The sequence below is a fragment of the Bufo bufo genome, chromosome 1, assembly GCF_905171765.1.
Source record: "Bufo bufo chromosome 1, aBufBuf1.1, whole genome shotgun sequence".
NCBI classification, from domain to species: domain Eukaryota; kingdom Metazoa; phylum Chordata; class Amphibia; order Anura; family Bufonidae; genus Bufo; species Bufo bufo.
This window is the reverse complement of record NC_053389.1, coordinates 253477362-253494627: the sequence shown is the minus strand read 5'-3', so window position 1 is coordinate 253494627 and position 17266 is coordinate 253477362. Positions and strand designations below refer to the sequence as shown.

General features: G+C 44.7%; 1 protein-coding gene across 1 annotated transcript in view; it reads right to left on the bottom strand.

The window, feature by feature from the left end:
- LOC121005888 overlaps positions 1-17266 on the bottom strand; it is a 52673-nt gene that overhangs the window by 28231 nt on the left and 7176 nt on the right. The window contains exons 2-8 of the mRNA XM_040438699.1: positions 11087-11304; positions 8870-9196; positions 5957-6054; positions 4764-4929; positions 4421-4649; positions 1775-2256; positions 313-394 (exon numbers count right to left, since the gene is read on the bottom strand). Of these exons, the coding sequence (XP_040294633.1) occupies positions 313-394; positions 1775-2256; positions 4421-4649; positions 4764-4929; positions 5957-6054; positions 8870-9196; positions 11087-11287 (1585 nt within the window). The 5' untranslated portion in view covers positions 11288-11304. The remainder of the gene's footprint in view (positions 1-312; positions 395-1774; positions 2257-4420; positions 4650-4763; positions 4930-5956; positions 6055-8869; positions 9197-11086; positions 11305-17266) is intronic.

Here is a 17266-nt window from a genome sequence, read left to right as displayed (position 1 = left end):
ATTCAGCTTTGATATTAATGAGTTTTTTGGGTTCATTGAGAACATGGTTGTTGTTCAATAATAAAATGAATCCTCAAAAATACAACTTGCCTAATAATTCTGCACTCCCTGTATTGGCTGGAGAGACTGCAATATCCATTAATGTCTGTGGTTCTACTTCCCAATGTCCTTAAGAGTTGTGTTTGGAAAACCCCCACATCACACTGGGAGCTGACAACATGAACTTTTTGTTTTTGGGCTGACAAATCTAGACCAATCTTATCTTCTGACACTTGCCAATGACATGTCTAATGGTAGTACAGGATCTCTTACCATTGCTTATTTTGTTATAAGATATTTCCGGAGTGTTGAGTGTTTCAGTCTGCGTGTCTTTACTATAGACGAGAGGTTCCTTCTGAAACAGGGTCAAGGAGATAATTTTTGTTAGTCGCAACCAAACTAGATCTGCTACCTTCTATTTGTATGATGTTTTGTAGAATAGTTTAGATTCCCAAACTCAATGTCCATCAAGAATTTGATGTACATAAAGTATGTCCTTTTGTCAACCTATGTAACACTGCAGCCAGTGTAAAAGAGTAACAGTTTGATCCCTCTAAGCTCAGTTGGGGGATCTGGGGGAATTGTTAAACGAGGGTTTCTAAATACACTATCAGAAAATGAAAAAAATAACATCTAGAAGAGGTTAACATAAAAAGCCTATTTTACAATATGGCAATGCTAGAGGGTGTTATATTAGTGATAAAAGTTACGTTCCAAGTTACTGAGTTATCTGAGTTTGGTTCCAAGTTTTAAAGTGGTTTTCCACTTTAAAAATCAATTACCAAAGTTATTCAACGAAGTCTTGCGCGACTTTGCGAATAACTGACTTCAGCTCATCGAAGCCCATTCAATTTAATACTGTACAGAGACAGATCTCCATACAGTATTAATACAAAGTTTTGAATGAAGCAACTTCGGATGTAGCATCCGAAGCTCGCTTTGCTCATCACTATTGATGACCTATACTCATTATATAGTGGCTGTCCTCAGTATTGCATCTCAGGCCATTATGAATGTGACATCACTGGCCTAAGATGAGGCCACAGCGCTTACTGGAGTGCCTTGGCCTCTTGAAATAGATGATTGGCAGCGGTACCGGGAGTCGGATCCCAACTGATCAGATAATGATGATGTATCCTGAGGTCAGGACATCAATATCCAAATCCCAAACAACTCCTGCTACTGGTGTCCAGTAAATGACAACGTTAAATTCTCCTCCTTTCCTCGATAATACTTTCTACATGCATCACATCACACATTTTTTAAGTTGTGCAGATACTATTCCACTATGCTAATCAGTGGGAATATCATGCTCAGACCCCCACCTAACATACCCTCACTGCCTATCCTAAGAACAGGCTATTAGTTGAATAAATCACTATACAGCGGTCTTCTTCTGGAGGTGGGAGAATGTTTTCTCCTAAACTGCTCAGGAAAGTTTTCAAGTACCAGGAAACTCCCTCACCTTCCACCTTCTCCAGGTTAGCCCATGGGTCCTCACGTGTGAAAATGACAAAGAATGACTCCATGAATTACATTGATCCAATGAGTGTCAGTGAGGATATCCCACTGGTATTCAGCCCCTGGTTATGGACATTCATCCCTATAAGACGCCCTACACCATACGGTACGCCCTACACCAATTACCTAGCATCTCTGGCTATATCCGCTAGCGTTTGGAAGAACTTTTTTAAGATATATTTTATCAAATTAATTGCAATACAACCTAACATACATGTCTACTTATCTGGTGGCTTCCATGGTCCTGTATGCTCCTCTTCTGAGGTTTCGACTTCTCCTTGACAGGATCTAATTGGAAATCTTTTCTAGAAGCTTTGTCCACCTTTTTGAAAGATTTTTCTTTAGTCGATGTGATTTGACTGATGTGGTTAAGTGAATTCCTGAGGGCAACCCATAGCTCCTCAGGCACATGACATTTTTGGCAAACACCAGTATTGGGTCCACAATATAGACACATATGAGATTCCGGGCCACCATATTTCTCTTCTGTCTGATAATCTTGATGTTTGTTGCTAGTGCCCATAAAGGGGAAACTGGTGCAGGATTCTATCAGCTTCTTATGGGTTTCAGGAGGAATATAGAGCTCCAAGGTAATACGGTCACTCAAAATCTGAGGGATCAATATGGCCAGTCCAGGAGGAACTTGCTTAGTCCTCCCATTCCAGAAAGTCACTAGGACTCCTGTGCTGTCAAAAGCTGATATGGAAGAGATAACAACATTTCATGTACTGATTAGCAAAGTATGAGGATGAATATTTTTCATTAATATAAAGTTGTAGCCAAGCAGATCAGATGACATTCAAAGCCTGCACCACACAGTCTTGTGGATCTTGGAAACCTGATCAGAAGGCCAGCATGCAGAGGTGCACCGAGAAGGTATGGAACCACTGCGGTGCCCAAATTGTGGACCCCCATAGTGTACTAAGCTTCTCCTAAATGTTGATTACAGATTCTGAAATTGTCATCTGGTGAGGATGGGCGAGGTAATGCTATGCAATGCCTGAGGATTATGATTACAAATCTATGTAGAAGCCAACATTTTAATCTTGCTAGTCGAGCTTCCTCAAAAATGTATAGTATGCCCATCTCTGTGATAAAAAAAGGCAGTAGTTCCAAGTATTGATGTCAGATTTTGCGGGAATATTTAGGATTTTTCAAGTAGAACCAGAAAGGTGTTGTGTTTTTTGGTTTAAGGTTACTTCAATACAAGCACTGTGATACTAAGAAAGATGATGTAATAAATGGGATGACTAGTAAAGAAAATTGTTAATACTAGGGGTTTACTGTATATGGCATTACAGAGTTACAGCCTGAAATATACTCCAGAGCAGCACTCGCTATTCTGCTGGTAAAGTCACTATGTACATATATTATATTACTTATCCTGTACTAATCCTGAGTTACAACCTGTATTATACTCCAGAGCTACACTCACTGTTATGCTGGTGATGTCACTGTATACATACATTACTTATCCTGTACTGTTCCTGAGTTACATCCTGTATTATACTCCAGAGCTTTACTCACTTTTCTGCTGGTGGAGTCACTGTGTACAGACATTGCATTACTTATCCTGTACTGATCCTGAGTTACATCCTGTATTATACTCCAGAGCTGTACTCACTATTCTGCTGGTGGAGTCACTGCATACATACATTACTTATCCTGTACTGATCCTGAGTTACATCCTGTATTATACTCCAGAGCTGCACTCACTATTCTGCTGGTGGAGTCACTGCATACATACATTACTTATCCTGTACTGATCCTGAGTTACATCCTGTATTATATCCCAGAGCTGTACTCACTATTCTGCTGGTGGAGTCACTGTGTACATACATTACTTATCCTTTACTGATCCTGAGTTACATCCTGTATTAGACTCCAGAGCTGCACTTACTATTCTGCTGGTGGAGTCACTGTGTACATATATTACATTGCTTATCCTCTACTGATCCTGAGTTACATCCTGTATTATACTCCAGAGCTGTACTCACTATTCTGCTGCTGGAGTCACTGTGTACATACAGTAATTATCCCATTCACAATTCTGCAGGCTTCGTAGCTGAATTCTCCCAGCATGTTTGCTAACCCGAAGGCTTATTCTGTTGATTTGCATTCAGGGAAGTGAAGTCTTCACATCATGTCTGTACAGTCACCTGTTACGGCAATATATACGGGAATCCATCTAAGCTTTTAGGGTTGTGTATATCAACAAGTTTGTTGAGAGTTTCTAGAAACAACCAGCGGAATTTTGAATGCGGCTTTGTAATACTATACAGGCTGTAACTCATGTTCAGCATAAGTAACAACTGTTAATCTAGATCTATGTTCAAAGGTGAGCATTCACTTTAAAGGGGTTTTCCGAGAGTGGAATATTGACAAGCTATCCTGAGGGTAGGTCATCAATATCTGATTGCTGGTTATCCAACTCCTGGCACCCTTGCTGATCAGCTTTTTGAAGAGCCTGCGGCACTCTAGTGCACACTGTAGCTTCTTCCTAGGCCAGTCACATTTCATTCATAGGTCACATGGCCTATGTGCAGCTCAGTCCCATTCAAGAGAATGGGCCTGGACTGCAATACCATGCACATCCACTGTACAATGTACAACACTCTATGTGATATGGCAAGAGAAAGCCACAGTGCTCATTGGGGCATCGTGGCCTCATCAAAACAGTTGATCGGTGAGGATGCCAGGTGCTGGGCCCTTACCAATCAGATATTGATGACCTATCCTGAATATCGATCATTGTATTCCCAGAAAGCACTTTCAGTGTATTTTGAAGACTATGTTCAATTACTAGTAATATTAGTCCTCAAATGCAAGATGATCATGAAATTTTATGACATGATAATACCTAAGCCACGGGCTCGGGTTTCTGTTCCTTGGAGAACAGTACCAGGTCCATACTGCTCCATTTTGGCATCTACTGGTGCTAGAACATGGTCTCCTGGAACTAGCGGTCTCCATCTTGCATCTTCATAGTGGATGATATCACAAACTGGTGTTTCTTGCATACGAAACTGACTTTTGCCTTTCAATGAGTGGCTTTTCTCAAACTCCACAAGGAACCGGTCACTGGAGCCCTGAGGTAATAATGAAGCAAGACACAATCTGGCTAGAGAGAGGATGGGAATTCTGCAGAATCTTCAAGACATAGGGTGTGACTGAAAAGCTTCTTTCTCACCATTGCTACTTACCTCTACCTCTCGGGCAATGTGACCCATGTAGTAAAGTCCATCGGTACCTCTGCGAGCCAGTACCCTAGTACCTCTCAACAGACTCAGCGCTTCTGGTGCTAAGTGCACAGGGATTGAACTAAATGGAGATTCTTTTGGATGAACACAACAGTTAATTGGTTCCAGCCTGTGAAGCAGAAGACCAAAGGGCAATTATGACGGTGGTACAACTAAACTTGGCCACACACAGGACACATCTGACCAAAACCCAACAAAGGTTACATTATTTTTTGGTACAGGGTTGCATTTATGAATAGATATTTCCTGCCATAGGAATGATCTTCTCCATTATGAATCATGGACACCAACACCAATCATTTTGACACCATTCATATAACAATAATTGTTCCTGGGTAGGTACTAGAGCCTGTCTTCAGCAGAGACACAGTGCTCTGTGTGACTGTTTCTGTCTTCTTGCTTTAGTGGTCTGGGGGTGTCTCGGTACTCGGTCCCACATCAACCAAGACCTTAATCACTATGATATTAAAAGTTTTTTTAAAGTACATCTACACTTTAAGGCTACTTTCACACTTGCGGCAGTGTGATCCGGCAGGCAGTTCCGTCGTCGGAACTGCCTGACGGATCCGCCGATTTGGATGTGACTGAAAGCCTTTGTGAGACGCATCCGGATGCAGTTCCGTCTCACAAATGCATTGCAAGGACGGATCCGTTTCTCCGCTTGTTATGCGGACAGCCGGATCCGTCTTGTATTTTTTTTTTACATTTTTACCGGTCTACGCGAAGGACGGATCCGGTATTTTGATTCGGCAAGTCTTCAGTTTTTTTCGCCAGAGATAAAACCGTAGCATGCTACGGTTTTCTCTTTTGCCTGATCAGTCAAAATTAAATTGAACGGAAGACATCCTTATGCATCCTGAACGGATTACTCTCCATTACGAATGCATGGGGATATACCTGATCAGTTCTTTTCCGGCATTGAGCCCTTTTGATGGAACGCAGTGCCAGAAAAGAAAAACACTAGTGTGAAAGTACCCTAAAGAAGCCAAGCAAAGGGACAGAAATTGCCAAATGTAGGACTTAGTCAGGGAGAGACTCATGGGCATGGTCGCTGGTCTTTAGAGGTGTGCATGATAATCTGTCTAGAATAACATACTGCCTGTGAATGGTAAAACTGCTATGGTAGTGAAACTTACTGAGGTTCAGAGGAGACAACTGTAGAGAATGTGCATGAAGAAGATGAGGATGATGATGGACAATACTGGCTGGGTCTCTGATACGCATTAATCCTGGTCTAAAAAACAAAAGATGCATAGAATTTTAAATATTGACGTTTAAAAAGCTTCAGCAGTGTAGTACAAAGGATCTATCATTTTTCCAGTGTAGCGTATTACAGAAGATCTGTCAGCTCTCCTGTATGGTGTAGTATAAAGGATCTGTCAGCTCTCCTGTGTGGTGTAGTATAGAGGATCTGTCAGCTCTCCTGTGTGGTGTAGTATAGAGGATCTGTCAGCTCTCCTGTGTGATGTAGTATAGAGGATCTGTCAGCTCTCCTGTGTGGTGTAGTATAGAGGATCTGTCAGCTCTCCTGTGTGGTGTAGTATAAAGGATCTGTCAGCTCTCCTGTGTGGTGTAGTATAGAGGATCTGTCAGCTCTCCTGTGTGGTGTAGTATAGAGGATCTATCAGCTCTCCTGTGTGATGAAAACAAGTATTTAGCAAAAAAGATGTGGCAGAAAACCTGACCACTGCACTTTAACCACTTCCCACATCCATTGTACATGTACAACCGATGTCAGGTCATTAAATATGGTGCCTGGTCTGGAGGGGAGACACCCAGTCCCACTAGTGGCATAAAGTTTTTGATAAATTGTTACGTAAACTTTATGTATGCTTTGTTGTGCAGTGTATGAGCAGTGTATACATCCCATGGGGCTCTTTTAGTAACTGATATACGCCACTAAAGGTTTTGTCGCAGGATGGCGACTTTTACGCCACTTTCAGGTCAAGAAAAGGCGGAGAGGTGTGGCTGGGGAAGGGGGCCGTCTCATTCATCAATCTCTGCATACATGTGGAAATTCTGGACATGGATTAATTGTACTAAGTGATCTAAGCATTTACACAATGGATTAAAAGCATTATAAAACTTTAATTGGTGTGCCACAGAATCTCTTAAACAATTGCTTTGACTATTGTCCTCCATGAGCACCCTTTCTAGACCTCAGATCTCACCCATCACTCTGTATGGAGCCTACAGACCCCATAGACTATAATGGGGTCCGTTAGGTTTCCACTCAGAGGAAGATTTTTAAAGCAGAGATAAAAGTTGTGCGCGCAGGACTTTTGTCTCCGTTTCAAAAACCTTCCTCTCAGCGGAAACCTAACGGACCCCATTATAGTCTATGGGGTCTGTAGGCTCCGTTATGTGCCGAATCCGTCCTTTCCGTTCTCCTGCCCCTATAATGGAGCAGGAGAATGGAAAGTCTGAACGCTGATGTGAACTCAGCCTTACAAGCGCTCCGCTGCCTCGATGCCATTTAAGCTGGTGCGTACACTTTTAGAAACGCGGCAGCCGTCAATTGGAAGTGCACACACACATGGCGGGTTATGGTTAGTTTATATCCCTTAGCAAGCTGTTTTTTACCACTGTCTGCCCCACACGTTACTTGACTTTGGATAGACTGTGCATAGGCTTATTGACAGTACTTTATTCATTATGTAGCTTCCCTACAGCTTACTGTGTCACCAAAATATCAGATGGAACTACTCCATGGCTTGGGCCTATCTTTTATATAATATGGCGGTATGCAATGACCACATTCACTGCACAGGCGTATTTCACGGTCTCATATCTTTAGTTTACGTAAAGCACTACTGGGACATATTATTCTAACATCTAGTGTGAATATTACTTTACAGCACAGGTCGCATTACCGACCAGCCGACATTGGCATATTTTTCTTTATTTTATGCACTTATATAGCGCTACTATATTCCGCAGCGCTTTACAGACATTAGCATCCAACTGTCCCCAATGGGGCTCACAATCTAAGGTCCCTATCAGTATGGAGTGTGGGAGGAAACCGGAGAACCTGGAGGAAAACCCCCACAAACATGGAGAGAACCTACAAACTCCATGCAGATGGTGTCCTTCATTGGATTCAAACCCAGGACCCCAGCGCTGCAAGGGAACCAGTGCTAACCACTAAGCCACCATGCTGCCCACATATATGATATCACTCCGTACTATCATGAGTGAGTGTTTATGTGATGTATTAGAATATATTATAATATGCACTTTATTCCTCTCTTTTTTACTACGATTGTAATGTCAGCTTGAAAAAGAGCCTTATAACCTTGAGGCCTGAAACCTTGCATTATTCATGGCTGGATAAATAAAGATACCGCAATTTTTGGTGTGCCATGTATGATGTACACCCAGATGGGATCTTCCAGCAGGACACACGGCTAGAAACGTCCGACATTGCTTGGAAGAACATGACTTCTTATTCCCCAGACTTGAACCCAATTGAGCATCTGTGGTACCACTTTGATCGTCATGTTCTCACTATGGATCCCCCCCACGGTGTGGGATACACTGCAGTCACCATGGCTCCGGATACCTGTGACAACCTACCAGGACCTTATTGAGTATCTCTAAGCCCCTCTAGCTGCTGTTCGTGCTGCGGTTACTCTGGATATTAGCCGGTGGTCATAATAATGTGACTTGACTGTGTAGAATGTACAAGCATTGTGTAGGTTCTGTATTAGTCATATTATGGCCTGGTTTTGCAGAGTGGATGTTGTATGAACAACGTAGAATGTGTAAGCATTGTGTAGCCTCTGTGCATGCGCTGTGTGGATGCTGCGGGTGTCCTGGATGGGGAATGAGCAGGTCCTCTATAGGGTGTACGGTTGGGCACACTATGGGTGTACGGTTGGGCTGTATGAGTGTTATCTGTGTGTTACGTGTACATTCTATTTGTGCTGTAGGGGTTATAACCTGAGATATGTGGGCTGAACGGCACTGTGTGGAGACATGACAAGGCACGTACAGATATGTTATTACATAAGGCAGTTCACAATGTCCCAGCTATGAATATTTTGTACCTTATTCGAAGATCCGAGCGGCTTTAGATTAATTGTGCGGAAGGAACCTTCTCTCTTCCAATCATGCGGCTCTTCCAGTAGGTACACCACATTCACAGAGCATGTATTCTCATCTCTGGCGAGAAAGTCGTAGATATTCTGTAGAATTCGGGGCGGTAGAGCGTCCATCACCATGTACACTGTCTGACATGATGGGTCCTCGAATGCTGCAGCCAAGGCTTCAGTGGGCTCAGCACCAGATTCGCAGGCAAGTGTCCGGATCCATGAAATGGCCTGATTGGCGGTCTGCGGAGTCCATGTCACCGTGCGGTCACACCACTTATAGATCTAAGAGAAAGCGAGTTTAGACGCGTTTAGATACTCAGGGTAGGTTCACATCACCGTTTTATTTTCAGTTCTTCTGATCCATCAAAGATTGTGTATTTCAAAGGGGGTCCGAGTTCAGAGCTGAACCCGGACACACCCACAATTTCACCCAGGCAGCCCCCTGCCCCATGCTCCGATGCTCTCCTTTGACTGCACTGAATCGCGCAGGGCAATGGCATTTTCAGGCGATCCGGTGACATACCGGGCTCTCCATAGGGACTGCCAGGCAGAGGCTTCCGTCCAGCAGTGAGCCCGGTGTCGTCATGGGACCATACAGTCATGTGAATGGGGTCATAAACAAATGCAAAATGTGCATAATGAATGCTCTGGCTCCGTTTTTTTTTTTTTGTACAGGATCAGATTTTTTTACAGGATCGGAAGAACGGAAAATGAAACGTTGATATGAAACTTGCGTGCACCCCACTGGTGCTGCCAGTGCCCTAGGTTCAGCATTAATGTTAGGGTCAGGGACAGGACCCTGCATTCCTGATTCGGGATGGTGAAGTTTTTCAATCTGCCCAACTAAACAGGACTCCAGGAAAGCCATATTGGTGATCACCAGGGGTGTTGCTAGGTTAAAACATTCAGGGCCTGGGCCTGGGGAAGAAGCTGTGGTCGGGTGTGCTACATGAGGAGAGGAGTGAAGGGGTAGATTCTCAGTGTGACAGGCAGAGCAATGCTGGGAGTTGTGGTTATTTAACTGGGACTGTATGTTAGGGCTGAAGGGATGGATGTTATTTACATGGGACTACATGCTGGAGTGATGTTATTTACATGGGACTGAATGTTGAGGAGCTGATGTTATTTACATGGGACTGCAGGTTGAAGGTGGCTGGGGCAGGGTGATGTTATTTACATGGAACTGTATGTTGGAGGTGGCTGGGGAGGGAGTGATGTTATTTACATGGGACTGTATTTTGGAGGGGGCAGGAGAGATGGTGTGATGTTATTTACATGGGATTCCATGGCGAGGAAGGGAAATAATGTTATTTACATGGGACTGTATGGTGGAGGGAGTAATATAACTACAGGAGGCACTGCAGGGGGCAGTCTAAATACTGGGGGCACTGTAGGAGCATTTTAAATACTGGGGACATTCTAGGCATTCTTATTACTACTGGGGGCTCTATAGGAGTGACTAAGAGCACTGTGGGGGGTCTCGTTACTACTGAGGGGCTCTGTAGAGAGCTTTATTACCACTGGGGGAACAATAGGGGGGCTTTATTAATACTGGAGGGCTCTTCTACTAATGGAGGCACTCTTGGGAGCATTATCACTGTTGGGGGCACCGTAGGGGGCAGTATTATTACCAATGAGGGCATTCTAGAAGGGAATTACGGTACTATTGGTTGGACTTTAAGGAGCACTATTACTATGGGGGGCACTCATTTTTCTTCAGGATAGTATTTGGGGGTATTGGGGAGCACAGCGAGCAGCAGGATAACACTGTGGGGACTCCAGGTTGGGGGATGATGATAGTCAGGATGCTAAGATGTCTATGTGTCACACTCTGCAGAGAAGAGGCGGCTGAGAGAAATTGAACAGACCAAATTGAGAAGATCTATATTAGAGGAGACGTCACCTGGGAGGCACTGCATGTGACAGGTATGTGCTGCTGTATAGCAAGTACAGTGATATGCGATGTGCGGGGGAAGGGTCGACTTGGAAAATTGGGCCATATTCATTGGGGCCTGGGCCCCGAATCTTTTGAGACCCTACCAACCCTGGTGATCACCCAGCTTTCCAGAAAAAAAAATAGATACAATTAAATAATTGCTGAAGACAAATGAGGGAACAGATTGATAGAGGAAGACCACGCGAGGAATTATACTTGTTGGGGATGTCACCTACCTCCTCAGAGAAGTAGATGACATTGAATGATGACACTCTGAAGCTGCTGACCAAGTTGTAGAGAGCCCTGGAGACATAATCCTTCAGAAGGTTTAATTTCACGGGGTCCCCATCCAATGCGCCCACCACAAATGTCACAGCTCCGGCATGGTTTCCAGGACATTGAGAGCAGAAACAGCTGGCATGGTGGAGAGTGGACATCTTTCATGTGGTGTCTCCTGATAAGAGCACATAAGAGCAAAGTTGTTTCTAAGGGCGTAAGGAAAATAGCAACACACACGACAACCTGCTTCTCCTCTTCCTTAGTACATAGAGATAAGTATATAATGGTGAATGGGGCCGCGCTACCTGTCAGTGTTATTATTTGGATACAGTATCCTGGACACACTACTACAGGGATTACTCGGATCACAGGTGACCTCTAGTGGTGGAAAAGAAAACTGCATACAGTAATCATTGGCTATTGTCATTGCGAATTTTTTAATAAAAACTTTTTTTTTCATTTTATAATTTTTTCTTGGGTCACTCAACTATGTAAGAGCCACAATAAGAGCGATTTCAAATCTGGTGAGCCAGGCCTATCTATGTAAGATACAGTCGGCCACTTCTTTGAATCACCAACATGTAATACTACATTCCTCTGCGCTATAGGGACACGGTATGGTTGAAAGTTCACCTCACCATAATAGGGGCTCCAGGAGCTAGATCCACTGTAACGCCTCACTGTGGTGGCAGATCTATGTACAGAACAGGTCACTCTCATGAGACATCCCCGTTAAAGAGGACCTGTCACCTCTTCTGACATGTCTATTTTAGTAAGTCGTTGCATTCCCCATGTAATAATAATTCTGGAGCATCTATTGTATGGCTCTATGTTGTGTCATCCCTCTATTATTCCTGCTAGAAGCTTTGAATGAATTACAAGCAGTTTGTAATGAAGGAAGGTCCAGATGGGTGCTACCAGTGGTGGGTGCGTCTTTGTACTGTCTGACACTGGCAGCACTGATTGGATAGTATTAGACTGCCCCATCCCCCTCCTCCCACTGGTAATACCCATCTGGACCTTCATTGAAAACTGCTAGTGATTCATTCATAACGTCTAGATGGAATAATAATGGAATGACTCAACATAGAGCCATAAGAATAGATGCTCCAGAATTATTACATGGGAAATGTGAGTAATTATTAGAACAGCCATCTCGGAGAGGCGACCGGTCGTCTTTAAAGGGGCTGTCCACCAATCCACTATTGGAATCCCCAATGATCAACTATAACATGTGACAAACCCCAACAGCAAGTGTTCATTTCCCCTCAATGGACGGTGTAATGCACTGACATAGGCCTCATGCACACGACCGCAAAACACGGAAGCCACCCGTGTGCCTTCCGCAATTTGCGGAACAGAACAGACGGCCCTTGTAGAAATGCCTATTCTTGTCCGCAAAACGGACAAGAATAGGACAGGTTATATTTTTTGGGCGGGGCCACGGAACAGAGCAACGGATGCGGACAGCACACGGAGTGCTGTCCGCATCTTTTGCTGCCCCATTGAAGTGAATAGGTCCGCACCCGAGTCGTAAAAACTGCGGCTCGTATGCGGACCAGAACAACGGTTGTGTGCATGAGGCCATATGGTGTACGAAAGAGAGATTGAGGAGAGACAGAAGGGTGTTTTCTGAGACTTTAATACTGAGGACCTATCCTCAGTCAGGATAGATCATCAGTAGGGGTGTGACACCTGGGACTCCCGCCGATCAGCTGTATGAGCAGGTACCGTCGCCCCTGTGAGCGGCGTGGTCTTCTCTCTGCTCACCAAGCACAGCGCCGTACATTGTAAATTGGCTCTGCTTGTTATCACAGCTCAAAAAGATACAAATTTATAAGAGACGCCGAAGACTACAGACTCAACAAAGTCTATAAGTGGCGGGATCCCAATTTTGTTGCACCAAGGGGCTACCAACAACACTACCACTCCCAAGGAGCAAGCACGTCTGGCTCAGAAAGTGACAGATCAACGAAACCATCTAGTTTTTTAGGCCGTGGACGGGGCCGATACAGACCAGGCAGAGGAAGACACCCAGAGGCGGGAGAAAGAGAAGAGGACACACGGATACAAACACGCTCCCAGGTACAATAGACAACCTAGTGATCAATATCTCCTCAGCACAGATAACAGTACTTCAAAAGGGCCTCTCATTCTGTCCCTCCAGTCCACTAAATACCTTTCTCCTAGAGCAAGAAATGCAGAGGTTCTATAGAACCATAAGATTGAAAGCCCATTTCTCTGATTCTTGTAACCAAAGTAAGACCAATCCCCCCTCCCAAAACCCCTTATTATTACAAACACTAGGACTCAGACTCAAGAGCACATACATGCCACTGAGATCCTACCATCCCGCCGAGACCTACATCACATTCACACAGAAATCCATCCAAGAAGTTCTTAACATGCACCATCAAGGCAAATTCCGCCACACGAACAACCTGTCCCCTGAAGAAATTATGGCAATTAACTCTCTTAAGACACATAAAGAGATTATCTAGAAACCAGCGGACAAAGGCGGGGCGATCGTGGTGATGGATAAGTCCATGTACCTTAGTGAAATGATGTCACTCTCAGACATACAATTTAAAGGTTGTTTGGACGGCACTCTGTAGTTAAGTTCCGGTGCTCAGCGGTAAAGACAATCAATATGTAATATATATAGGACCGCGGCACTCGAATTGAGTAAACAATTTTTATTTATTATTCCATCCAGAAAAATTAGGCTAAGGGCTCTTTCACACTTGGGTTGTTCTGTTCCGGCATAGAGTTCCGTCGTCGGGGCTCTATGCCGGAAGAATCCTGATCAGTTTTATCCTAATGCATTCTGAATGGAGAGAAATCCGTTCAGGATGCATCAGGATGTCTTCAGTTCCGGAACGTAAAGTTTTTTGGCCGGAGAAAATACTGCAGCATGCTGCGCTTTTTGCTCCGGTCAAAAATCCTGAACACTTGCCGCAAGGCCGGATCCGGAATTAATGCCCATTGAAAGGCATTAATCCGGATCCGGCCTTAAGCTAAACGTCGTTTTGGCGCATTACCGGATCCGACGTTTAGCTTTTTCTGAATGGTTACCATGGCTGCCAGGACGCTAAAGTCCTGGCAGCCATGGTAAAGTGTAGTGGGGAGCGGGGGAGCAGTATACTTACCATCCGTGCGGCTCCCGGGGCGCTTCAGAGTGACGTCAGGGCGCCCCACGCGCATGGGTGACGTGATCACATGGATCACGTCATCCATGCGCATGGGGCGCTCTGACGTCATTCTGGAGCGCCCCGGGAGCCGCACGGACGGTAAGTATACTGCTCCCCCGCTCCCCACTACTACTATGGCAACCAGGACTTTAATAGCGTCCTGGCTGCCATAGTAACACTGAACGCATTTTGAAGACGGATCCGTCTTCAAATGCTTTCAGTTCACTTGCGGTGTTACGGATCCGGCGGGCACTTCCGGCAACGGAGTGCACAACGGATCCGGACAACGCAAGTGTGAAAGAGGCCTAAGGCTGAGTATTAGACACGTCTAGTGCGGTGGATGGCCAGTACTCTCAGACATACAAACATACGAGCCCTTACAATCAAATCCCACATTGGCCATTGCACTTAAAATTCCAAAAGTACTTGACCATTATAAATCCACCAATACAATTGATGACAACACAGTAACCTTCCTCACTAAGCAACATCCTATTACCCCTGTCTTTTATATATTCCCAAAAATCCACAAAAATTTACAGAACCCCCCCAGGACGTCCACTGACTCAATTCTATCACCATTATCCATCTTTCTAGACCGTATACTTACACCGCTCACCAGAACCTCACAGTCATTTATTCTAGATACTAATGACTTTATCACCAAACTCCAGAATGTTACAGTGACACCAGATACCTTACTTGCAACCATGGATGTCAATAGCCTGTACACCTCCATTTCACATGAGAAAGGCATTGAAGCCACCAAATCACTTCTAACATCACAGTCACAGTTATCTGCACCAGAACAGGAATTCTGTATACAACTCTTGTCACTTGTTCTCAATGAGAACCATTTCCTATTTGGCGACCAATTTCGACGTACAGAAACACGGGACCGCGATGGGGTCTAACATGGCGGCGCCGTACGCTAATACCTACATGACCGATTTTGAAAACAGGTTTGTATACACCCATCCCCTTTACCAACACCATGCGAAAGTATGGTTGCGTTTTATAGACAACATTTTTCTCATATGGGACGGACCCAAAGTCCACCTGGAATCATTCTATAATGACCTTAATAACATTTATCCGGAATTAGGTTTCACGATACACATTGATTACAAAGAAGTCCGTTTTTTAGACACATTAGTACAGAAAGACACCAAGAACAGCTCCAATTTGACCTATACACTAAACCCACTGACAGGAACAGCTTACTTCACTACTCTAGCTGTCACCCCCACACCACCAAGAGAGCGATCCCACTATCACAAATTACTAGGGTAGAACGAATAGTCTCAGACTCAACAACACGTTCACTGAGGGTTTCAGAAATGAGCAAAAAATTCACAAACAGGGGATATCCACCCGAATTAACAAAACAGAAAAGTAAACAACCACCTACAATACCCAAGATAGACGCACCGCGCATCCCCTGTGTAACCACATACCGTCCCCTCATGCCCAAGATACTGTCACGGATGGTGTACAGGAGACAAGACAATACCAAATAAACAATGTCTCTCTGGATCCACAACTAGGGAACAAAGGGAGACCCCTGCAATAGACCTGCCGCTCTCCCTCACTGCTCAGCCTATGCGAACACCCCAAAGGTGGATGGGCGCATATCCACGTTCCTCGGCTATCTATTACCTGAAGACCCTACAATAGTGAAGGGACACGACCACCGGCTCCCTACACTGACACGGAGGGAGTCAGGGTCTCCTGGATCCAGAAAAGACAAAATCATAAATACATAACCAGCACTTATCTTGCAGACGACTGAGGACAGAGGACTGGAAACAGCATGCACACACACTCCAGGAAGTTGTATCAGCCGCACACTACTGCATTATGGGGAGGCATTTAAAGGGCAGCAATCAGTCCGACTGCATGACAGCTGAGATAGACTAACGAGATGAGAAACTAAACCAAAACAAAGAAATTCAAGGAGGAGGATCTGAAAAGCTCCTGTGAGCGTTTCTCAGCTGTCTGGCTGTGACAGTACCCCTCCCTCTACGAGTGGACTCCGGACACTCAGAGCCCACCTTCTCAGGATGGGACCTATGCAAAGCCCTGATGAGACGAGAGGCCTTAATGTCCGTCACTGGGACCCACATCCTCTCCTCAGGACCATAACCCTCCCAATGAACAAGGTACTGGAGGGAACCGCGGACAAGACGAGAATCCACAATCCTAGAGACCTGAAATTCAAGATTTCCATCAACCATAATCGGAGGAGGAGGCAAAGGCGAGGGTACAATAGGTTGAACATAAGGTTTCAATAAGGATTTATGAAAAACATTATGGATCTTCCAAGTCTGAGGAAGATCAAGACGGTAGGCAACAGGATTGATGACAGACAGGATCTTGTAAGGCCCAATAAACCTAGGACCCAACTTCCAGGAGGGAACCTTCAATTTGATATTCTTGGTAGACAACCACACCAGATCACCAACATTCAGGTCCGGACCAGGCACACGTCTCTTATCCGCCACACGCTTATATCTCTCACTCATGCTCTTTAGATTATCCTGAATCTTTTGCCAAATAGATGACAAAGACGAGGAGAATCTGTCCTCATCAGGCAAACCAGAAGAGCCCTCTCCCGAGAAAGTCCCAAACTGCGGATGAAACCCATATGCACCAAAAAATGGTGACTTATCAGAGGACTCCTGACGACGGTTATTTAAAGCAAACTCAGCAAGGGACAAAAAAGAACACCAATCCTCCTGATTCTCCGCCACAAAACAGCGCAGATATGTCTCCAGATTCTGATTGACGCGCTCTGTCTGGCCATTCGACTGCGGATGGAAAGCAGAAGAGAATGACAACCGAACCCCCAAGCGAGAACAGAAAGCCTTCCAGAATCTGGAAACAAACTGCGTGCCCCTATCAGAGACTATGTCTGAAGGAATCCCATGCAATTTGACAATGTGG